At 38.9% G+C, this 24,852-nt stretch overlaps 2 protein-coding genes across 10 annotated transcripts in view; one reads left to right on the forward strand and one right to left on the reverse strand.

The window, feature by feature from the left end:
* The window catches only part of PLEKHG7 (pleckstrin homology and RhoGEF domain containing G7), an 88,303-nt gene extending 70,960 nt beyond the window's left edge, over positions 1–17,343 (forward strand). For all 5 annotated transcript variants that reach the window (XM_070788565.1, XM_070788564.1, XM_019960346.2 and 2 more), the window contains 5 exons: positions 207–300; positions 4,975–5,054; positions 7,396–7,549; positions 14,198–14,295; positions 15,239–17,343. In XM_070788565.1, the coding sequence (XP_070644666.1) occupies positions 207–300; positions 4,975–5,054; positions 7,396–7,549; positions 14,198–14,295; positions 15,239–15,331 (519 nt within the window). In that variant the 3' untranslated portion in view covers positions 15,332–17,343. The remainder of the gene's footprint in view (positions 1–206; positions 301–4,974; positions 5,055–7,395; positions 7,550–14,197; positions 14,296–15,238) is intronic.
* Positions 17,344–17,823: 480 nt separating this feature from the next.
* EEA1 (early endosome antigen 1) overlaps positions 17,824–24,852 on the reverse strand; it is a 206,501-nt gene continuing 199,472 nt past the window's right edge. For all 5 annotated transcript variants that reach the window (XM_070788562.1, XM_070788563.1, XM_070788560.1 and 2 more), the window contains 5 exons: positions 24,292–24,477; positions 22,933–23,171; positions 22,563–22,683; positions 21,905–22,003; positions 17,824–21,267 (listed from right to left, as the gene is read on the reverse strand). In XM_070788562.1, the coding sequence (XP_070644663.1) occupies positions 21,145–21,267; positions 21,905–22,003; positions 22,563–22,683; positions 22,933–23,171; positions 24,292–24,477 (768 nt within the window). In that variant the 3' untranslated portion in view covers positions 17,824–21,144. The remainder of the gene's footprint in view (positions 21,268–21,904; positions 22,004–22,562; positions 22,684–22,932; positions 23,172–24,291; positions 24,478–24,852) is intronic.

Raw genomic sequence — 24,852 nt, forward strand, 5'->3', positions numbered from 1 at the left:
GTGTGGTGGGGCGGCTGGACTCATCACGCCGTTCCCAGGCTGGTCCTTCTGAGAGGTTTGCCCATTCTTCCCCAGCCGCATGCCCACTTACTGGCATTTCCAAATGTCTCCAGCTTTGTAGACAGGGTCACATTGCCGCAGCTCCTGGAATGCGCTGCGTCTTCTAATCACTAACATCTCTTTGATTGTCTCGCTTGTTTTCCCAGTGCCTGAAACACATTTTTAAAGAACACATGGCAGAAAACATCCTGTCACCAACCAACAGACACCTTCTCTATGAAGGAAAACTGACTCTTGCAGGTAAATAACTGCTTCCTTTACAAACCCAACATCCTTGCTACCTTGTAACTTGTCCAACTGTGGCTAATAGAAGGGTGGCAGGAATTGCATTTGCTTGTGGCCAAGGTGACAGCAGATGTGAATCAGAGAGCATCCTGTGGAGTCACACAGACTCCAGCTTGATCAGACCACAAGGTGACTCTAAAATGGGGCAACTGTGTATCTTATAAGACTGAAGTCCAAGTGAAGAGCTTAGCTCAAGATCCGGTGGTGGTGGTGGTCGCTAAGTTGTGTCCGACTCTTGCGACCTCATGGACTGTAGCCTGCTAGGCTCCTCTGTCAATGGGATTTTCCAGGCAAGAATACTGGAGTGGGCTGCCATTTCCATCTTCAAGCTCAAGGTCTGGAATCTGGTAAACACTCGGCATCAGCTGTTCCCACCCTCACTAAGTTGGACAGTCAGACTGTCAGTGTAGACTGAGAATCTGTTATGTAACACACTTTGTGCTGCACAGGATTGGAGGATAGAGAATCACTATTCTGGATAAGGCTTTCCCTCGAGTTGAGAAGCTCTGCCACAGTAAGCAGCCCTGCAGTCTGAATCCGAAAGCGAGCCCAATGCTGGAGTACCCCCGAAGGGCTCCCTGTGACCCGTGGGACTGGAGGGGGTCTCTGGTGAAGAATAGAAGGATGTTAGGTCAGTGGAAGGACATCCCGAATGAAAAGCACAGCACGAGAAAAGGCTTGGAGACAGAGGCCGCCTGAACGAGGAGGCTCCCCCATGGTTAGGAGGGTGTGCCCGAGCTGCCAGGCTCCCTTCCCAGTCCACCTCTGCTGCCTCTGTGACCTGGGGCCTTGGTCAGCATTCTCCCCACGCTGCAGTTTCCCCTCTTTGCTGTGAGGATTTCAGTGAGCTAATGGATGTTGGTAGCTCTTGAAAGAATAGTTGGTAGAGAGTCAGCGCTCAGTCAATATCATGATCAGAAAGGGCTGCCCAGCTGAAGTAAGATTTGCTTTCATTCATTGATTCATTGCTTCACAAAATCTCGATTGAGCACCCACAGTGTATGAAGCCCTGAGGGATGTGGGATTGCATGTTTATAGCCGTCTGAGATCTTGTCGGCAGGGGGTGCTGGGCAGTAAGTCCTTATTCAGTACACATCTGTTGAGAACCTGCTCTGTTTTCAAGATAGTGTTAGATGTCAGCTTGGGACATAACCCCTGCCCACTCAGGAAGATAGACACGCCCAATGTTTCACAGCAAAGGAGTTTTGCGTGCATTTTCTCCTGCCAGTGAGTCATGCAGAGAAGTTACATTTAATCCCATATCACAGGACAAATACAGGGAAGTTCCATAACACATTCAGGGCTCTTGGCAAGTTAATGGCCACATTCAGACCCAAGCCAACAGGCTGCCTCAGCCTAGCTGGCTTCCAGAATTTTAGCGACTGCCTTGGAAGCCACAGGGATCCAGCAAGGAAACTGCAGAGAGCAGGAAGCCACTGAGTCCTCACGCAGGGACATAAGGTTAAAAATTATTGAAGAATGAGCTCCAAAAAGCAGTATGCAAAGTGGCTGGAGGAGACAAAGCAGAGAGACCAACCTGAAGGCTCCACAGCGAAGCAGGTGAGGTGGGAAGAGCCTGGGCCTTTGTTTTCCAACCATTCTCCACCTGCAGACGCCCCTGCCCCCACTTGCCTTTGAGGAGATAACAGTTTTACACCTTCTTTAATGTCATTTACAATTTCAGAAATAACTAGATCATTGTGACAAAGCCAAATCCAACCAAAACCTAAAGTAAGGAAGCGAAACACAGTTCTGTGTACAGTCTTATGACTTTCCCTCCAAAATTTGGCCTCCGCCTGGAATTATCAGAGATTTTATTTCACCTCTTCCCTGTGTCCACCAACTTCCCCAACACAGTGAGTTGCACTAGCCTATCCTAAAATGTTAGAAATGGGTGTGGATCGAAAAGGAAGACCTGTGTAAATATCAGTAACACCAGGCTCCTGCCTAACAGTATATGCTGTTAGTCAGGTTTCATCAGAGGGGGAGGTGTCATCATACCAAATTTAGTCACTGGGACTTTGACTCAGCTGGCAAGGAAGTGTGGTGGGGGTAATAATATTAGAAGAAATAGGATATTGTTTTGAATGGGCAAAGCACTGGACCAAGACTTAGGGGCTTTAGCACCAACGGTGGGCTTTGGGGAAATTGTTTAAATTTCCTTGATCTCTTCTGTAAATGTTGGTGATGACAATGGTAATAACAATGATAACAGTGATACCTACTACTAATACATTTCAGAATTTCTTCTAGCCCTAAAAACTGTGGTGTTAAGATTAAATAAATGCATTTTCTCATTCCCAGAAGGTACAAGTTTTTATAACTTGAGAAGTTTAACCAGCTTCCCATTGGAATTCATGCCGGCACATAACCTTCACAAATGCACTGCTCCCCACAGATTGGAGTTCCTAAATAGAAAAATGAGTGACGTTCAGGCCAGTATGATGGCCGAGTAGCTAGCTGTGGTACCTAGAGAGCATTGTTCCTGCTGCTGCAGAACTGGGGCGAGTCGGTGGTGCTGCTCCGTCCCCTAGCGGTGCGATGAAGCGAAGTGAAAGCCGCTCAGTCGCGTCCGATTCTTTGCAACCCCGTGGACTGTACAGTCCATGGAATTCTCCAGACCAGAGCACTGGAGTGGGTAGCCTTTCCCTTCTCCCAGGTATCTTCCCAACCCAGGGATCGAACCCAGGTCTCTCGCATTGCAGGCGGATTCTTTAGCAGCTCAGCCACCAGGGAAGCCCAGCAGTGTGATGAGAACCCCACAGTTCAGGCTCTGTGAGAGGAAGACCTAACCGAGTCAGAACCGCACAAGTTAGTAAGCCTCAGAACTGGTGTGACCCACAGCTTCAGACTCCTGGGATAGTAAATATGAATACTCTAGTTTAGGCCTACAGTGTCCCTCTTTAGTCATCCTTTTTCATAATCCCATATTTACTTTAGCACTGTCAGTTCTTGAATTCATCTCAAATCTTGTCTGTGTTTATTATGTGTCTGCTTTTATTAAATTAAAGCTTTTATTAAAGCTCTTAGAAGGCAAGATTCTGCCTTAATCATTGATGCACCGTGGTACTCAGTGTTTCGTTGGCTGCTTGGAAATACATGCGCCAGCTTTCCTTGTAGCTGAATGTGACCAAGTGACTAAATTCTGCCTGCATTCTAATTCATATCCCATTGGTCAGAATTTAGTCACTTGGTCACATTCAGCTACAAGGAAAGCTGGCACATGTATTTGTTCACAAGTAAACATCTACCCACTAAAACTTGGAAATTTCATGACTACAAAATAATTGTTTTTGAGAGACCACCGGCAGTCTTTTCCACAGCCCATTTTGCCAAAAGGAGTTTCTAGTAGAGATGGAAAACACCTAAAAAATATTCAAGGATAATTCAAGATTGAATAAAATATCTAATTTCTCTTCTGGACACATGTAGGAAGTATCTTTCCTCTAAACTTAAAGAAGGGGAGTGTTAGATATTGTATCTATTAATTTAACCTTAGACATTGTATTTCCAGGGTATATAAGAAAGAACTTCTAGAATAATATAAACAAATAGAATAATAAAAAATATTTACTTGATTTTTCGTATATTTCAAGTGCCGTCACATCACCCTCTGAAAGGACTACCCTTTCCTCTAAAATCATTTAAATTTAACCATTTCTTTTTCTAATTTCTAAGGGATAGAGTTAAATCCAGAAGGGGAGCGATCTCTCTAATATTTTTCTTTTCTACTGCTGTCTCCTTCTTAGGGAAAAGCAGAAAAGCCTATTTGCCTTTAGTTATCATCAAAAGTGAAATTAAGAAAAGGTTGTGAATATAAAGCTACATGAAGACTTTAAACGTGTATAGACACATTGCAAAACTTGAGAAACAAATTGTTTTAATGACTCTCTTAATCAGCTAGGGCTGCCATAACAAAATGCCACCGGCTGGGTGGCTTAAACAGGAGACGTTGATTTCTCACTGTGCTGGAGGCTGGAAGTCTAAGATCAAGTTGCCTGCTAATGTGGTTCCTGGTGAGCGCTCTTTCCAGCTTTCTCAGCATCCATACGTGGCAGAGAGAGCCCGCGCGTGCCTTGGTGTGTCTTGGATGACATTCACCCTGCCAGACCGGGGTCCTCCCTTAAGCCTTCATCTGACCTTAATTAGTTCCTTATTCTGAGTACACAATGGGGGTTGGGGCTTCCGCAAAGAATTGAGGGGCTATGCAGTTCCACGGCAATGACAAAGTGCCTTTTCTCTAGTAACATTTCCCTTTGCCAGTGACAGCCAGATGAGTCAGAAGGCAAAAATGCTGGTGTCCTGTTGATCAACAGATGTGTCCTAGGCTTAGCTGAAACCACTACAGATATCACCCAGGTTATCTTAGATCCACATGAAATGCATCACTAGTATCTTTAAAGTTGGAAGTGTGAGCTCACACCAGGTCTCTGCTTTAGGGAGAAATCAGCTCAGTTGTAATGCAATTTTCTGACCCACGTGATTGGAGCCCCCTGAGTCCTGAGCCTCCTGCACCCAGATCCCTGTTCTATGTTGTTTTCTAAAGGGTTTCTTTGATTTAAAAAGAAAAAAAAAAAAAAAACTTGCTTGCTATTTCCAGCCCCAATTTCATCTTCTTTCTTTCCTCAGAAAGCACAAGATTCCTAGATGTTTATCTGTTTCTCTTTGATGATTTCCTCTTAGTTACGAAAACTAAGCGCAACAAAAAGGTAAAAGTCTGTTGTTTTCTAAATAAGTCTGTTGAATGAGTTTATAAAAATATTTCTGAATAAGTTGTTAAAAAGAGAAAAAATTCATGTACTTCAGATCGGACTTTAACCTCCATAAAATGGAGGCATTTAAAAATACTGGCTTTTCCCATCATAGAGGTCTGAACTGAAAAACATCAGTAACAAAAGCAAGCCCCATTTCATAAGGATGCCAAAGGGTGTGTGTAGTTTTAGAATGACTCAAGCCCATATACTTTTGAGGTGAGTCCCAGAAGCCAGAGGACTTTATGCCTGGCCAGCCTCCACAAAAGAAATGAAGATCCTTTTGTCCACATCAGCCGTTTCCTCATCCACATTGTCCACCACAGTGAAAGCTGTCGGAGCAGGGCGCCTCTTGAAACCAAATGCTGCCAAATGCATTCTGGTTTGAAAGGGCACCTCCTTCCTGAGAAGGGATGATGTAGGGAGCTGCACGTGGGAAGGGGCCCCGGTCTCTCAGAGTCTACCTGTAATTAAGAACTGCAGATGCCAAACAGATGTACAGTTGGCATCATGGGAAAAAAAGAGTCACCAAGGGCTAGAGCCACAAAGTCTCTTCTAAGACTAGGGATTTTTCTCTTTAGGTATTAATTGTTAGTACTGTTGTCGCTACTCCCCATTAAGCCACGGGTCTCATGCTCCACCACTTTCCCATTTCACAGTCTGTCCCCTGACTGATGCAAGTGCTTTCAGGAAGGGGCCTTTTCTGCAGCCCTTAGAGGTGGGAAGAGCTGCAGTTTCTCCTTGGCCACCAGAGATACTTAATGTTGTAACCCACTCACTCTTTTACTCAATAGCTAGCCTTACACAGATGTTAAGATCATGAGACTAGATCTCCCGGATATTTTAATATTCTAAGCTTCTAGATGGCATGTTGGTTTCTGTTGTTTGTTGTTGTAGTCGATGTCGTGTCCAACTCTTCTGAGACTCCATGGATTGTAGCCCACCAGGCTCCTCTGTCCCTGGGATTTCCCAAGCAAGAAGACTGGAGTTGGGTTGCCATTTCCTTCTCCAGGGTATCTTCCTGACCCAGGGATCAAACCTGTGTCTCCTGCATTAGCAGGCAGATTCTTTACCGCTGAGCCACCAGGAAAGTGGCATGTTGGTTAGTTAAACTAAATAATTTAAGGGCCTATACGCAATAGAAAAAGATGGGCTTCCCACGCGCTAGTGGTAAAGAACCCGCCTGCCAGTGTAGGAGACATAAGAGACACAGGTTCAGCCCCTGGGTCAGGAAGATCCCCTGGAGGAGGGCATGGCAACTCACTCCAGTGTTCTTGCCTGGAGAATCCTGTGGACAGAGGAGCGGTCCACAGGGTCATAGAGAGTTGGATACAACTGAAATGACTTAGCTCACAAGCAATAAAATAGATACCCATTAATCAATCTGTGAATAGTTGATTGGTTGGGAAGGGAGTGGCTGTTGGAGATACTGAGAGTCAGTTTCAAAACTTGGATGACCTCCTGTTTTTAACTGCCAGACTAGCATGTCTGAACAGGTCAAGCCCTGAAAAAAATCTCTGTCCCCTTCCAAAAGCTGACATGAAGCACAGCTTACCTTCTCTTTACATAATGGCACAGATCAGAGCCCTTGACTCATTACTGACCATGTTATAATATTCTGCTTCCATGCTTCACAACTTGATTCTAAAATAAGGAATGTTACCTGTTTTAAATTCCCCTTTAAATTCTTCTGTCTGATAAATCTGAGAATTTTATTGACTTCACAGGAGCAGAAATAACCACCCAGAGAAGACATCAGGTGTCATTTATTTTTTTGGAAAAAGAAATAATGTTGTGTTTTAATTTCTCTTTGCTATTTAATGCACAAATTGCTTCATGTACATCACAATTTTTGACATCCTTTTTCTTTTAATTTAGCATATATATTCAAAACAATTTCAGCTATTTATAAATCATAAAGCATGGAATCTATTTATTTAGATTTTAGTGTAAGATCTCATAGAGTGGGCCCAGATGAGGCTCCTCTTTCTCATTCATTTAATTCAGTACTACAGAGGAATACTGGAAATAAAGATCTTTCTGGTGATGTGATGGTGATTTAATGTTTCCAAGTTATGGAAGTGACCATTTATTTATTCAGGTGATTAAACTTAGGGCTCAGAAACACTGTGTTTTAAATCACTGTGTACTTTGGGAAATGCTTTCAAGATCCTAAAAGAGTAGTAAGCTGGATTTCAAACAATTGTTTTTAAAAATCAGTTTATTTAAGGATGTGCTGTAAGTATGTGTGTCAGTATTTATTTCCTATTTTTTGCCTTATTTTCCTCCTAAATTTCAGAAACTCGGAGGCTCAGACCCTGGTCTAATGTGCCCTTCACTCACTGCTGAGCTGCAAACAGTAATCAGAGAAGGGGGTTCATGTACGGTAATCGACCAGCCCATTCCACTAGACAGATTGCTTGTCAGAGGTCTCGATCCACTCCACGTGTCAGGTACGTGTCTTACGGTCATCATTCAGCTCATCTCTGCCATCCCAGAGTTTTATGTTGGCTTTTTTTGATAGCAGGACATGAATCCAATTCAAAGCTTCAACAAAGATAATACTGAGTTTCTGTGTAGTTAAATATCACCCATTCTACAAGCTAGTTATGGAAAGAGTATTGGACTTGCTTCCAACACTTGGGTGACCCAGCTCTGCCGCTTGCTAGCTGTGTGACCCTGTGTGCAAGGTATTGGGTTGGCCAAAAAGTTCGTTCTGGCTTTTCTGTAAGATCTTATGGAAAAACCTCCAAACTTTGTGCAATTCAATATGTAAATTTTCTAAGCCACAGATGTTGTTCAGTTGCTAAGTCATATCCAGCTCTTTGCAACTCCATGGATGCAGCACGCCAGGGTTCCCTGTCCTTCACTACTTCCTGGAGCTTGCTCAGACTCGTGTCCATTGAGTTGGTGATGCCATCCAGCCTTCTTATCTTCTGTTGCCCCCTTCTCCTCCTGCCCTCAGTCTTTCCCAGCATCAGGGTCTTTTCCAGCGAGTCAGCTCTTCGCATCAGATGGCCAAAATATTGGAGCTTCACCATCAGTCCTTCCAATGAATATTCAGGGTTGATATCCTTTAGGATTGACTGGTTTGATCTCCCTGCTGTCCAAGAGACTCTCAAGAGCCTTCTCTAGCACTCCAGCCCTACAAATTGAAATTCTTCGGCACTCAGCTTTCCTTATGGTCCAACTCTCACATCCATACATGACTACTGGAAAAACCATAGCTTTGACTGTATGGACCTTTGTCGGCTAAGTGATGTCTCTGCTTTTTAATACACTGTCTAGGTTTGTCATAGCTTTCCTTCCAAGGAGCAAGTGTTTTAATTTCATGGTTGCAGTCACCAATCCACACTGATTTCTGAGCCCAAGAAAATAAAATCTGTCACTGTTTCCACTTTTCCCCCATCTGTTCGCCATGTAGTAATGGGACTGGATGCTATGATCTTAGTTTTTTGAATATTGAGTTTTAAGCCAGCTTTTTCATTCTCCTCTTTCACCCTCATCAAGTATACATTAAATAAATAGGATGTCAATATACAGCCTTGTCATATTCCTTTCTTAAGTTTGAACCAGTCAGTTATTCCATGTCCAGTTCTAACTGTCGCTTCTTGACCTTCATACAGGTTTCTCAGGGGAGAGGTAAGGTGGTCTGGTATTCCCATCTCTTAAAGAATTTTCCACTTGTTTGTTGTGGTCCATGCAGTCAAGGGCTTTAGTGTAGTCAATGAAGCAGATGTTTTTCTGGAATTCCCTTGCTTTCTCTATGATCCAACGAATATTGGCAATTTGATCTCTAGTTCCTCTGCCTTTTCTAAACCCAGCTTGTACATATAGAAGTTTCTCAGTTCACATACTGCTGAAGCCTAGTTTGAAAGATTTTGAGCGTAACTTTTCTAGTGTGTGAAATGAGGGCAATTGTATGGTAGTTTGAACATTCTTTGGTATTGCCCTTCTTTGGCACTGGAATGAAAATTGACCTTTTCCAGTCCTGCGGCCACTGCTGAGTTTTCCAAATTTGCTGTCATGTTGAGTGCAGCACTTTAACAGCATCATCTTTTAGGATTTTTAATAGCTCAGCTGGAATTCCATCACCTCCACTAGCTTTGTTCATAATTCATCTTGATAAAATCAAAATAATATCTTCCCCAGTTGGTTGTCATGAGAATTAAATAATGCAGGTAAAGCACTCAATAAATGATGACTGTTATTAGGTCTGTTAATCATTTTAGTACCAATGCTGTTGTTAAAGCACTGGTAAACCAAGACATGCTAGGAAAGCCTAAGATATTTTACTGCAATTGCTCTCTAGAAAAATACCAGAAATAAGCATATAAATATGTGTATGTACATACATACACACGTGTATAGATCAGAAATATATATTTTTGTTTTTCAAGCATTTCCTGAGAACCAGGCACTCCATAAGTGTCTTGGAGTCACAAAGATGGAGTCCTCAGAACAATGAAAGATCAGTACATCCTGTCAGGAAAGCCCTGGGTCTCTGAGGGACTTGAAGGACATCTTGGCTGACTTAGTACTGAGTGGGAGGCAGCAGTGTTCGAAAGGAAGCAGGCCTCTTTCTGCCTTGGGTACAGGCTCATAGGAGACCAGCAAAGACAGCAGGAGGAGAGTGCCTTCCTGCCCCAGGAGGAGAGGAGAACAGGGAGGACAGTGCAAGCCCTGTAGCACCCAGCACAGCAGCCCTGGGCTAGCTGGTCCCTAGTCATCAGCAGGGGACCAGCCTATACATGGCACAGCAACATTGCACTGTGAAGACGCCAGCGGTAATAATAATAGCCACACTGTACATCAGTATGTTATGTAACTGGGTTGCATATTTGAATGTTTAAATCCTGAATGTATCCAAACTCTCCCCAAGAGCAGCCGGGCTCCAGTGGGGTGGGAGGAACCTGCATCCCAACTAGAGCCTTCTGCTTCCCTCCTGTTTTACTTAGGAGAAATAGAAGCTTTGCTGAAAAACAACTAGGCAGGCCTTAAGGCCTCTTAGAGGCCAAAATCTGCATAAACCAGAGAGCTTTCCTGAGCGAGCTTAGAACGGGGCATCTCAGAGGGACACAGCCTTCTTTCTAGAGTGGCCATAGTTAGAAGATTCTGCTGGGATTTATGGATGTGAGCAGAGGAAGGCGTGTGATCCCCCAGCAGGAGAGGGAAGCAGCTTGGGCTCAGGTCAGCCTCAGCCCCGCCAGACAGCTGGACTCTGTGGGAAACCCGGCATCCCAGGATTCCCTTAGGAGATGCATGTGTTATCTTTTGTATTCCTTTTTTTTCTTCCTTTTTTAAATAAAATCAATACCTTTTTAAAACCATACTTCACCATGTTTTGTTACTTTTTAATTTGTCACTATCATTTCATTTTTGTTTTTAAATATTAACATTGGTCATTATTTTACCTGTTCAGATACAGTGTCTGAGTCAGAAGAGCTGTAGGGTGAAACAGAATAAAGTCTGAAAAAAAAGGGATTGTGCTTTGAAGTGACAGAAACCTAGTTTCACATCCTGGCTATATCATTCACAAGCTGTGTGACCTTAGAAAAATACACCTAATCTGTGTCCTCATTTGGCATTAGTTGACTTTTTAAGTTGAAGTGTAGTGGATTTACAGTGTTCCAGGTATACAGCAGTGATTCCATTTTATACACACACATTTTTCAGATTCTTTTCCATTATAGGTTATGACAAGGTACCAAAGGGTTTTAGTTCCTGTGCTGTGTAGTGGGTCCTTGTTGTTTATGTCTTTTTAATTTCATTTCTCTCTGGCTGTGCTGGGTCTTTACTGTTGCATGGGCTTTTCTCTAGCTGCAGCAGGTGAGGGCTACTCTCTAATTGCAGTGTGCAGGCTCCTCATTGCAGCGGCTTCTATTGCAGCGCACAGGCTCTAGGGCAACCGGCTTCGGTAGGTTGCAGCATGCGGGCTCTGCGGTTGCAGCTCCTGGACTCTAGGGCACAGGCTCAATAGTGGCACTCAGGCTTAGTTGCCCCACAGCACGTGTGGTCTTCCTAGATCAGGGATCAAACCATCGAACCCGTGTCTACTGCATTGGCAAGTGGATTCTTTACCACTGAGCCACCAGGGAAGGCCTCTTTATCTGTTTTATATGTTGATATAGTGGGGCTTCCCAGGTGGCACAATGGTGAAGAATTCACCTGTCAATGCAGGAGACACAAGAGATGCAGGTTCAATCCCTGGGTCGGAAAGATCCCCTGGAGGAGGAAATGGCAACCCACTCCAGTATTCTTGTCGGGAAGATTCCATGGACAGAGGAGCCTGGCAGGCTACAGTTCGTGGGGTTGCAAAGAGTCAGACACGATGTTGATGTAGTGCTGTGTATCTGTTAATCTCAAATTCCTAATATATCCCTCCCTTACCTTTCCCCTTGATAATCAGGATTTTTTTTCTGAGTCTGTTTTGTAAATAAGCTCATTTGTATCCTTTTAGATTCCATAAGAAATACTGTATTTGTCTTTCTCTGTTGAGATGTCACTTGACGTATCTCTAGGTCCATCCACATTGCTGTAAATGGCACCGCTCTTTTTTATGGCTGAGTCATATTCCTGTGTGTGTGTGTGTGTGTGTGTGTATTCATCTGTTGAAGGACATTTAGGATGTTTCCATGTCTTGGCTACTAGAATACTGCTGCTATGAACATTGGGATGCATGCATCATTTCAAATTTTAGTTTTTGTCTTTTCTAGATATATACCCAGAAATAGGATTGCTGGGTAATTGTTAGTTTTTTAAAGAACTATTTTCCATAGTGGATGCAGCAGTTTACATTCCCATCAGTAGTGTAGGGGGAGCTCCCATTTCTCGACACCCTCTCCAGCATTTATTGTTTGTAGACTTTCTGATGATGGACATTCTGCCCTATGTGAGGTGGCACCTCATAGTAGCTAAGATCTGCGTTTCTCTAATAACGAGTGATGTTGAGCCTCTCGCTGTGTGCCCTAGGCCATCTGTATGTCTCCTTTGGATAAATGCCTGTTTAGGTCTTCCGCCCTTTTTTTATTAGGTTATTTGCTTTTTTGACGCTGAGTTGTGTAAGTTGTTTTGGAAATCAATCCCTTATTAGCGGCGTCATTTGCAAATATTTCCTCCTGTTTTGTAGGTTGTCTTTTTGTTTATGGTTTCCTTTGCTCTGCAAAAGCTTTTGAATTTAATTAGGTCCCATTTATTTTTGCTTTTGTTCCCATTACTCTAGGAGATATATCCAAAGAAATATTGCTATTTTTGTCAAAGAGTATCCCACTTATGTTTTCCTCTAGGAGTTTTATAGTATCCAGTCTTTCTTTTAAGTCTTTAATCCATTTTGAGGTTCTGTTTTTTTTGGTCTGTATATGGTGTTAGGTAGTGGTCTAATTTCATTCTTTTACACATAGCTGTCCAGTTTTCCCAGCTCGTTTATTGGAGAGATTGTCTTTTCTCCATTATATATTTTTGCCTCTTTTGCTGCAGATTAATTGGCCATAGGTGCATGGGTTGATTTCTGGGCTTTCTGTCCTTTCACTGATCTGTGCGTTTGTTTTGTGCTGGAACCGTACGTACTCTTTTGGTCACTGCAGTATAGTGTGGGGTCGGGGAGCACTGAGTCCTCCAGCACCGAGGTGGTTCTTTCTCAAGATTGTTTTGGTGATTCAGGGTAAGTTGACCTATCTTATAAAGTCGATGTGTGGTTTAAATGACAATAAGGAAAAAATACATAGCACTGTGCCTAGTGATAGTAAGTGCTTAATAAATGGTGTCAGCTATTGTTAATTATATTAGAACATCAGGGAGAAAAGAGCTACTCCTTTTTTTATTATCACCTTATTTTATCTTATAAGCCTCACCATCCCAGGTACTTTTGCTTGTGAAATCTTTAGTAGTCATATTACAAAACCAAACAGATGAGGGATACCTTAAATAACTGAGAACTACAGATACAATTGTGAGGAAAATGGATTCTGAAATCCAGCCAAGAACCACCACCTGATCTTTAAAGCCTCACTTGCTGCAGGGAATTTATAAGGAGAAAAATCAGGCAGTTAAACAAACACAGCCAGATCTTTTTTCCAGTAAGTCATTTTAATAGGTTTAAGTTATCTCACCCCAGAAAAGCTGGACAAAATTTCATGACCTTGTCAGGCTTTGTTGTGGTAGAATTTAGGAATTATGAGGGTTAGACTCTTATAGTTTGTAAGAGTTAAGTAGTTCTTAACAGTTAAGAAAATAAGTCTCATATTTGCTTCAATTCTGAAATGAGGCTCAACTTGCCTCAGTGAGTATGAATTAAATCTACAAACTTCAAGGAATAGGAATAATGACTGAACAAGCATCAGCTTAATCATCAGCCAGGAAGAGGCATCCTATCCTCCTCTGTGTAATACTTGGTATGACCTGGTTTGGCTTTGTTCCTAAACATAAATTGACTATAGAAAGAATATATAGGCTGCAGAACTTTATTCCTGGTGCTGTATAAATAATTCAAGGACAAACTTTCATTTTAAGAGCTCCAGCTATATTAATAAAAAGAAAGGAAATCTGCTTTCCCAGGGAAATCTGCTAGGAAACGACAGAACAGACCATTTTTTTTCAAACACAGAAACCATGCCAACGTTTTTTTGTTTTTGTTTTACATTTCACATAATTTGGTCGATGTTGGATTTTATTTGAGTCTTTTTTTTTTTTGGCTTTTCTTGGACTGCTGTGAAGCATTCAGGTGGTTTTTGTATGTTTGGCACATCTTAATTTGTTTAACCTTTGTCTTGATGTTTAACTTCCCTTTAAGTACAAAAAGAGGAATGGGGGGTGGGAGGTGCGGTGGTCAAAGAAACATTATTTTTTACAAAGTCTGTCTAATACGCTAAGTTTCTTCCTTGGGGAGGAACACATTTCCCATCACTTAAGCCACAAATGTATTTCATCAAGTCCCGGAAGTTGTTGGCTAAGGAAGAAAAGGTCTGCATAGTTAAGTGGGCGCTCTCATAGACATAGGACAGAAAATTCCCACACATTAATAAACAAAAATCCAGGTTCTTAGGCTGAGAAACTATGGATTTCATATTGATTGCTTTGTTGTTTTGTCCTTAATCTTTTTCTAGTCTTTGGACTGAGAAATGCTTTCCTCATACAACATGAAAACAGATACCGACAATGTATAGCAGCATTCTTATTACAGGCCCAAACAGAAAACATCAAGGTATGTATTTCAGCTTTGTAGGTTTTCATTCTTCAGACGTAAGAGGGGAAAAAAAATCTCACTCCAAACTCATTAAGAAACAGTGAAAGGAAAGTTCTGTCTAGTTGGGAAGACAGGAAGGATATGAATATCTAACCACATCAGGCTCAGGAACTGCAGCACTGACCGTTTTCCCACATCCCCAGTGTTGACACAGCCTCCTTCGTTTCTCCTGCAGCAGCAGCTCAAGAGCTGCCTCTGACTTCTGGGAGGTCTGTGGGAAATGAGGGTACAACTGCTTTGGATTGCATGCTTTAAAGATGTTCTAATCAGTTTCAAAGCCCTGTATGCAAACAGTATGATGCCAGCTTAAGTGAGGGGCTCCTGCAGTAATAAACCACCGAGTCTTCTCTTTGAAAATAGGTCCCTGTTTCTACAGCTCTGGAGCTGAAGGGCAGCTGCCTACCTGGCTCTGGTGTCTCTGTCTTAGGAGTCTCCATTTTCGCCTTTCCCTGATAGGCTTTCATCAGGACAGCAGTGTGGCCAATTACTGGAAGGCTGCATTGATTTCAAGGACTCGACTTCTTCTCTCAGTCTGTTTTTCAAGTTATGCCAGCGGATTAAAAACTTCTATTTCCACACGACGTGGAAATTTAAGAAATTCAACTTTCAAACTACTTACATTCCCGGTACTCATCTTTGTAATTAGTCATCCTTAACTATTATGGTTTCTTGATTACTCACAACTGTTTATCCAAAATACCATACTCATCCAATCCATTTGCATTCATGTGATTAGAGGTATTTATGATACATTCTAATTAAGACAGAAAATGGGAGACAGGCAAATGTTTCATCAGTCTTCAGTTTTAAAGAGCAAGTCAACAAATACAAAGGAAAATATTAATCCAAATATGTGAGAAATTGTCAGTTTAACAGTCTCACTGTATTTTTTCTTTAACAGAGAACATGGATAGCACAAATAACAGCAGCAATCTCTCGCTTCACCAAGAAACTGTCCTCATTCCCTTTGCCTGCAGAACCCTCGGGAATTTAGGCACCTCAACCAAGCAGCGCACCTTTTAGACATTAGGGGTCAAGGTGTTCCTTCATTCCAACTTGTAGCGCCAGACCTAGGGGTGGCCTCGAATAAGCATTTTAAAGGGTTTCAGAGTTTGAGCCATAGGTATTCCTCAGGGTAGAGTAATAATGGCTTCAACAAATTCGAACCCTGAGGAATTTCTTGTTAAGTATACACATGTTGATATCCCAGAGTATCTCATAATGCTTCAGTCAGGCTTGAAAGGGGGGCAAGGGAAGTATGAGGCTGTTACAGTTCGTAGTGGATGATCTGGTGGATGCAGTGTCGGAAAACAATGCCCACTGCTTTGGTCTGATATGAATTCTAGCATCTTCTTTTATGTGCATCTGTAATGAAACCAAGTCTCTTACCCAGCTTATAAATCAGTTTTACTGCTCTACAATCCTACCTCATACAAAGTCGGATTGCTCTTTTAACATATTAGGCAATGAATAATAATGTCTTCATCTTAGTAGTGGTTTTTAACTTCCTAGTCTCCAACAGTTTACTTATCTCAGGTATACTTTATAATACTCTTAACTTGGAAAAAATCCCAAAGACTAAATTCCATTGTTTTGAGAAAAAAGCAATTATCTGTTCTAGTTTTACTAATTAAGTTTTACTTGGGGGTTTCATAGAAATAGTAGCATATCTGTCTCTAAATCTCACTTTTTGAATAATGGCGTTTGTCATAAAACCTTCTGGTTTTGAATGTGTGTGTGAGTTAGCACAGTACAGTCACTGCATCTTATTTGGCAGGACTTAAAACATCATTATAATTGTTACCAAGAAAGGCAGCTTGAATTATTATCATAGTGGAATATACTGTTAACTGCAGGTAAGGAATTAGTTCATATTCTCAGATTGAAATTTGTGATTTTCATTTGAGACAATTTCAGACATAGTACCTTCTGCAGTCTCCAAAATGGAAGTAGTATATTTATCAACTTGGATCGCAAGATGAATGATACTTAAACTGATCTCCTTAAGCTGGAGAATGGGATAGAGAGGATGGTGCTTGAAGGTCATGTGAACACTTAATTCTTTGAGAAGAATGCACGTTTCACCATGTAAACCAGGCAGTGTGGACAAGTGTAGTAGCATAATAGCGCTTTTAAAGGGCCAAGCACTATTAGAAGGGAGGGTCACAGCCTGTGTAATAATGTCATATTTATTAGGAGTAAGTGAAAATGAAAGGGAAACCAGTAACTACTGTCAGAGCCTAAGAAAGAAAAAAGGCAAAGTACAGGAGAACAAATTTTAAGTCCTTAGAGATGAAAACTAATTTATGTATTTTTTAGAGAAAAATCATCTTGCAAGGATTTCTAGAGATCAGCCAACCTAGCAAAGAGCAGTGGACTAGGACTAGTGATCTCTCAAGATTCCTTTTCGTTCCCTGAGGCCACTAAACACGTAGGTATAAAAACTAATTTCTCCCTTAAATCTCACTAAAGGGAGAAAAAAAGACTAACGTGTAAATTTAGTTAAGATGTGAAACAGCTGTAGAATATGCTATATACAAAGAAATATTAGTACTCCTATGTTCACTGCAGCGCTATTCACAATAGCCAAGACGTGGAAAAAACCTTAATGTTCACCAGCAGACGAGTGCATAAAGAAACTGGTATGTACACACAATGGAATTCTGTTCAGCCCTGAAAAAAAAGAAAATTCTGAAACAGGCAACAACACAGATGAAGCTTGAGGACATTACGCTAAGGGAAATAAGTCAGTTGCAGAAAGACAAATACTGCATGATTCTACTTATATGAGATTTCTAAAATACTCAAGTTCATAGATTCAAAGAGTGGAATGATAGTTGCCAAGGGGTAGAGGGAAATGGGGAGTTCCTAATCAATCAATGGGCCATAAAGTCTCAGTTAAGCAATATGAGTGAGCTTGGGAGATCTGTTATACTGTATACTTAAGAGGGTAGATCTCATATTAACTGTTCTTACCACAATAAAATTTAAATAATACGCTATGTATTTGAAGTGGAATTCTATAAAGCTCACAAAAGAACACATCTAATAAGTGTTTGAGGATATATACATTCTTTTCAGAGAATAACACATTAGAGTAAACTGAAAAATCACTTCTAAAACTTTGCTTCCTGAGGGTGGGGGACAGCAAAAAGCAACAGCACATTAAGCCATCAGAAAAATGTTAAGTGGTCACCTAGCTATTAAATTTAAGTGTACAATGAAACAGGATTAATATTAATATTGTTTAATATTTTTGTTTTGCTAATTCTCTGCAATAATGGAGTGAAAAGGTGATGTCTCAAGCAAAATAGCACTAGTAATTTCTCTTGAAATTATGAACTTAATTACTATTCTAAGCTGAACATTAAAGCACACCCACTGCCTATATACAACTGCAAAGTTCTAAGTCTGTAAACAAGGTAACAGCCATTTTACATTATTATCTTTTTAAATAATTTGACAAAATAATTTAGTCACAGAATATACTAGAAAGAAATGATTTTTAATGTCTTTAGCATTTTTTTAAAAAAGCAACAATTCAATAAAGGATCCTTCCATTGTTCTTTATACAGATTTAAATGTTATGTAATTTATCAGGTTACATTTCTAATCAATAATCTTCCACTCACTGAGTTTAGAAACCGCAGTATTTACTGAGCTAAACTCTCTCACAAATAAGGCACAACTACATGATCACAAACAGTAAACAATACATTGAGTCCAAAATCTAAGGGAGAAAATATTCATGCAAAAGTATCTACAGAGGCTATGAATATGATCCAGTTCAGGAAGTACAGAATGTCATAGACATAACTGCGTCACGTTACAATAAATTCATTACTTCTACACAGAGAGAACCTAGCTATTTCCAATTCTATTTTATACAATTTTACATAAATTTAGTAAGTTTATACACAATATTCACATCTGCAACAATGATCATTAAAATTCAGGCAAAGAGCAATTAAGACAATAAAGTGTGGCACGTTATATCATCACACAATGCCATCCATCAAGCTCATGTCTAGGCATACTAAACTGATGGCACATGTAAATCTTATGGATCGAATCATCCAGGGTTTCATAGCCAAAGTGCATTTAAAAAAAACTAGCCAAATAGATCATGAATAATATCAAAATATATGATCATAATTTGCTCTCCACTTAAAAGCTAAACATCTTTATGCAAATGCACGGTAAAAAAAAAAAAAAGTCTCTTTAAAGTTCTCCAAACTATAAAATAATCATAATTTTTTTCAACAGAGATGGGGAACTAACAAATTTGGCAGTTACTATTTAACATTACTGTGAGGAAACTATTAAACTAATTCCACATTAAGAGGTAGTTGAACAAAATTATACATTGCATTGAGGTTTTTGTGTTTGTTTCCCTCTTTCTTTTTTTCTTCAAAATCCTATAACAGCAGCTTTGTCTTCTACTAAAAATTCCGTAGGTATAGTTTATTGTTCACTAACCCAGCAAGACTTGATTATTAACTCATATTTCTGTGCTGAGGCTTAGAATTTACTATGCTTTGCCAATATGCTTTGCGTTAGAGCTGGGACTCCATGTGCCAGCTCTAAATCACTGACAGTCCTAGCAGACATCTAAAATGTAGAACCAATAAGCACTAAGAGGATGACTTTTTAATTAAAAAGAAAACCTGTTTCCAAAACACCTTGTTGGTGAGACTAATAGCTAAATTTTAGGTTTCACTTCTACTTAATATGTAGTCAAATTATTTGGGGCTTATAAAGTAAGATTAGCTAGATGAAAAGTAGAAAATACTCAAACACATATGTATTTGTTGTCCCCACAATTTTTTTATGAGTATGTGGGCAGGGGGAACAAGACAGGGAAAGGCCTTCAGTGCGCCCAATTAGGAGATGAAGTGAACAAATATTTCAAGAAATTTCTCATGAAGTTTCATTATCATTAAAAAGAGTAACTGTGCTGTGAATGTTATTCCAACATGCTTATCAATTATAATTAAGTGTAGAATTAAGAGTATTTGAATTGTAAGTGTATGAAAATGCATAATTTCTATTATTCAACTTATTTTTAATAAGGAACCATTATATTTCTTCAATATTTATGCTCAAGGATGTTATGTTTATCTGAGTCCAGGGACTCAGTCAGGGCCCTTGATAGCTACTGACAACAGAGTTTACTTAAATGGGTTTTTAAAATAATTAATGAATATATGGCAATCTCTTTTAGTTTGTATACATTATAGGAAGAATATAACATGATAATTTCATTTCAGCATGATACCTGAAAGCACTTACTGTAAATGGATTACTAGGTCCCACCCTCCCCCATTACCAGTGACTGCACTGAGTGAACACATAACTTTACATTTCTTCTTAGAGTAACAAACCAGTATTAATGACTTTTAGGATGTTTTCCAATTTTCCAAATTAAGACTATAAAGTTTAATTCCATTGTTTAGCATACAAATAAGCCAATTTTTAATTACCCTCAATCATTCTGTTTCAGTTCTGATTTTAATATAGGGGTTGGTGATACTCTATTATCCAACTGTTATTTCAAGGTAATTTCATAGCAGTATTTTTGCGAAGTAAACAGATACAGAGTTGATATGAAACCCCAAATTTAGAACCTTTAAAATACAAGTCAAGTTCAAAACTTTAAAAAACTCTTCCCTGTTAGCTAAGTAGAAAATATAAAACAGGATATTTAACGTCTCCTTGCCATTTTGTATTTGTTTTCACAGATAAGACTATAACAATACCAGTTACTAGCTTTAAGATGCAAAACTACAACACAATTACAGTGAAGCTGAGCTATACTTGAAAAGGTTAAACCAAATTACCTTCAAAAAAGAAGATCCATTAAAAAAAGCAAATTCAGATTCCTGAAGATGCTGGAGAGACAAAATGAGGATATAAAGTGGAAGCTAATCTCAGAAGACTTCCTACTTAAACAGAATAGGACTATTACACAATTTATGTTATTCACCTTCCAACTGGGGGTGAGGCTGGTAGGTTTTGTAGGATTTTTAATTAAGAATATGTGGGAGTTTAAAAATCAGTTAGAAAGACAGAAAAGAAAAATTAACCCTAATCTTTAAATACAACCCGAGAATAGCCATAATACAGATAAAATATGGATAGTCATAAAATAAGCAAATTAATTTTAAAGAGATTGCCATAAAATTCACCCAAGAGAACTTAAATCAATATAGTTAACATAAAAACCATGTTTGAATTCATGGTTAATACATATTTAAACATAATCTGTATTTAGAACACTTCAGTAGTAAATTTGTAACAATGCAACTGAGCTATGGACCTATATATAAGAAAAAAGAAAGCTTTATAGTTCTGTGCATGACTTGATAATGAGAATATTGAATATAACTGATGTGTTATTGTGCAATATATCTGATAGGGTAACATCACCTATGTACATTTCCATACACTAAATTTGGGAGAAAGCAGCAGCTATGGAAGTGTATTCATATCATTTCTGAACAATGAAATTATATTTAAAAAAATACATTGCTATTTTCCGTCCAAAATTTATTTACATTTCATTGGCTACTTCTAAACTTGGCATGAAAGCTGTTCCAGGGTTAAATGGAGAAAGATGAACTCAAGTCTCACAAAAATAGAAGAATTTTACTTGATATTGATAACATTCCAAAATATACGAATTCTAATTTGGTTTAGTTTTGCAACCACTGTCCAAATCAAATAGTAGTAGTCCAGGACCTCTATTAAGTGCATTTATTAAAAATCTAATGTTACTGTAATTTACTTTGAAGTTGTGATAACCCATTATCCTTGCAAGTCATTGAAACATCCATCACAGACACGAACAGGCTTCTTGGAAGAAGGAGTTAAGGCATTTTTGGCTGAACACTCAGCACAGAAGATATTTCCACATTGTCTGCAGTGATGCTGTAAATGACAAAAATTAAACATTTTCAAGCATAAAAATCTATACCAAAATTATTATGAGACAAGAAGAAAGCAAACTGCATGTGAAAGTATATTAACTTTCAAGTGATTGATGTACTATTTAATAGTATAAAATGTCAATATCGATTTAATCCTTTTAGTTAATTTGAATGCTTCCTATTTAGTCAAATACTAAACATTAAATATGGAATTTATCTTGGAATTCTCAGAAGAACCTTTGTAGGATTTTAATAAATGCCTTAATAAAGTACTTAATAAAGCACCTCTATCAAGTGAAAAACTATTCCTATTTGCAAAATGTTTCAGGCATAATTTCTTCTATAGGAATATAAATGTCTGACTAAAACATGAGTTGACCATGAATGCACTGGTTCAGAAAATGATTATTCCAGAGAGTAACTCAGTGGGAAGACAATGATTGAATATAAAACTAAAATTGAAACACATGGGCGAAAAAGAAATTAGAGTGCACGAAATGTAATTATTCTATGTAGTTACAAATTAAAGCTAATAAATGGCAAAATTTTTAAAGTCTGTCAAATGCAGGACAATTTTGATGGTTAAAACACTGTCACCAAGGAATAAAATCCAGAACTGTAGTAGTAAAACCATTTACCCGTCTCACTGTTACGGAAAAGCCTTTCCCACAGGCCATACAGTTTTGTACTTCACTGTCTTCAGCCCACTTTCTAGTCAACGCCTGTGTATGTTTGATCTATTAAAGAGAAAAAGTTTCAATAAATAGTACTCAAAACTATAAACAATGATTGATAATTTCTAACTTGGTGCCCAAGTTTTAAAACAGATACATTTTAAAAAATCAGAAATACTTTGGTCAATTTCCATTATCAAAAGTTGCTACAAATGAATGACAATAAGTAAAGCAAATGTTATTCCTCAAAGGTGTTGGTAATTTCTAACCTTCGATGATTTCCAATGCATTTTAATCCTAAGGATCAAGCAATCCTTCCTTGGAACACTGAGCATATATATAATGAGATCACTTCAACACGCAGGGACTCATTCATTCCTTTGTGTTCTTGACTTTTCCCAGTAATGTCAATTCATGAATGACATGGCTCTCTAATTGTTGAGATCTCTCAGATAAATTCTTTAAATCTTAATTACCCATAACACCTACAGTACTGCTACAACTCAGTAGCCATTTAAGAGTATTATTAAATATGAGGTTTTCTTTTTTAATGTGAAAAATATGCTTTTCACTAAGGGATATTCTAGGCTAAACAACTGCCTCATATTAGCAGGTGACTTACTTGAAGGGACTGATTCTCTCTGCCTAGCTCCTGCACTGCTGCAGTTGTATTATCCAGCTTTCTTTGCAATTCTAGTACTTTGGTTTGAAGCTTTTCTATTTCACCTTCTCCTTTAAGACACCTAAAATGGAATGCAAAACATAATTAAAAAAAATCATTACAGACCTTCCCTGTATACAGGTAACCAGTGACTTTAAACATAATACATTACTTTCACCTATATGATTGTTGGAGGGTTAGTTTTTAAATGGCTCCTTAAATAACCTGTAGGAGCACTTCTCTCAAGACTTCTATTTTTTTTTTTAATGTGAAACACATTCTTTTTATCACTCAGCATGGAAATAAACTAATTTCACCAGACATCAACCACCTTTCCAGCAGTGCTCTCCTTTCATCTTGGTTATTCTGAACTGTCGCTTCCAGTACTGCAATTTCACCCCGTAAGTCGTCCGTCTGTTTCTCGAGTTCACTGACTCTCCGTTGACTGGACTGCCACTCTTTCTTTATGGTGCCCAAGTTTTCATTTAATGCTGTGATCTGCATGGTAAGTTTAGCCCCATTTTCTTCATGCTTCTTCATTCCTACTTCTTTTTCTTTTATTTCGGAATGCTGAGAAAAGGAACAACAGTAGGTAAAAAACCTACTACAAAAGTAGTGCAAAATAAACTTCAGTTGAACTTTTAAATGGTGGCAGCATAAATAATATTCTACAGGAAAACAGGCACTAATAAAATTGATTCCACAAACATCTGCATAATTTGAAGTGGTTTAAAAGTCTTAAGACTGAAATGATAGGTAACAAGCCTCTTACAAAATCAAGCTAAAGTAAAGCAACTGGAGATTTTCCTTTTTCCCACTAGAGCAGGGGAAGAACACACAGTTAGAGATAGCAAGTGCTGGTGTTTTCTTATGTCTCAAATTCAAATGTATCCTCCTGTCTCTATCAAACTGCCAAAAAATAATAATACTACTTCAAATCACCACGTGAACCTGAAACTGCAATTCTTCAATGAAAACATTTAGCCGTCAAATTATCTGGGGATAGTTGGACTCAGTTCAACAGAGGAAAGCCAGATGCTTCCTATTTGGCATGCACAAGTTAGGGAAGGAAAAGCAGACTCTGGTCAGCGTAAGTCCAAGCTGCAGTTTCCGTTCGCCCATATGAACATTCAGTTAACAAGTTTAACATGATTAGCACTCATGCCATCTACCTCAGTCTACATAGTTATAGGCTTGTTTTTCTGGCACTAAAAGTTTTTTTAATTATGTTTTATTGAATTTTCACTTATATAAACAAATATAATTACAGAATAAACATTTCCAATCACATGTCAGCTATTTAAATAAATCACATTTCCTATCTTAAATCAAAAATTAAAATGTAGTGGGAATGCCAGGTCATATGGTAGTTTTAGTCCTAGTTTTTTAAGGAATCTCCATACTGTCTGTATCAATTTACATCCCCACCAACAGTGCAAGAGGGTTCCCTTTTCTCCACACCGTCTCCAGCATTTACTGTTCATAGATTTTTCGATGATGGCCATTCTGACTCATGTTGCTGTACTGGCAGAAGCCAGCACAATATTGTAATTATCCTCCAATTAAAAATAAATTTAAAAAATTAAAATGTTAGGTAAGCATTTGAATCATAACTTTTATGTAGAAAAATCCTCTCAATGGATTAATTTACAAAATCAATTGCAAAACACACCTCCCACCATTAACTTACCAGTTTAGCTTCCTTTTCCATAAACTCTTTCTTCAGCTCATCTTCTTCCTTTTTCATCTGCTCTTTTAGCATTTGCTGGGTTTTCTTCTCCTGTTCAAGGGTTGCCTTCAGGGAATCTACTTTCCCTTGAAGCTCTAATTTCTGCTGAATCAAAAGCTGTTTGGCATCCTTGAGATTTGTTATTTCCTATGAAAAAGTAAGACCAAAATAAATCATCCTTTATAGTTAAAAAAAAAAAAAGCTGAAATTTATACATCTTATTACAATCAGTTTTAGACTCTTACGAAATTCTTAAAGTTCAATATTTCAAACAGTTAAAAAGGTGCAAGATTATGTATTTGCTGCTCAACAATCAAATTCAGCTGATGCTTTTACAATGTATGTTTTGATTAAATGATATGAAAAATTTCTACCCCCTATTTTCCCTTTTCTTCATTTCATAAGCATTTATTGGTCAACATTTAGGCATCCTACACTGTTAGGTTCTAGGGATATACATTAAAAGATAAATTATATACATTCCCTGAGTTTAGGAAGTCAGTCTAGAAGAACATAATGATA

Source organism: Bos indicus, chromosome 5 (assembly GCF_029378745.1).
Source record: "Bos indicus isolate NIAB-ARS_2022 breed Sahiwal x Tharparkar chromosome 5, NIAB-ARS_B.indTharparkar_mat_pri_1.0, whole genome shotgun sequence".
NCBI classification, from domain to species: Eukaryota; Metazoa; Chordata; class Mammalia; order Artiodactyla; family Bovidae; genus Bos; species Bos indicus.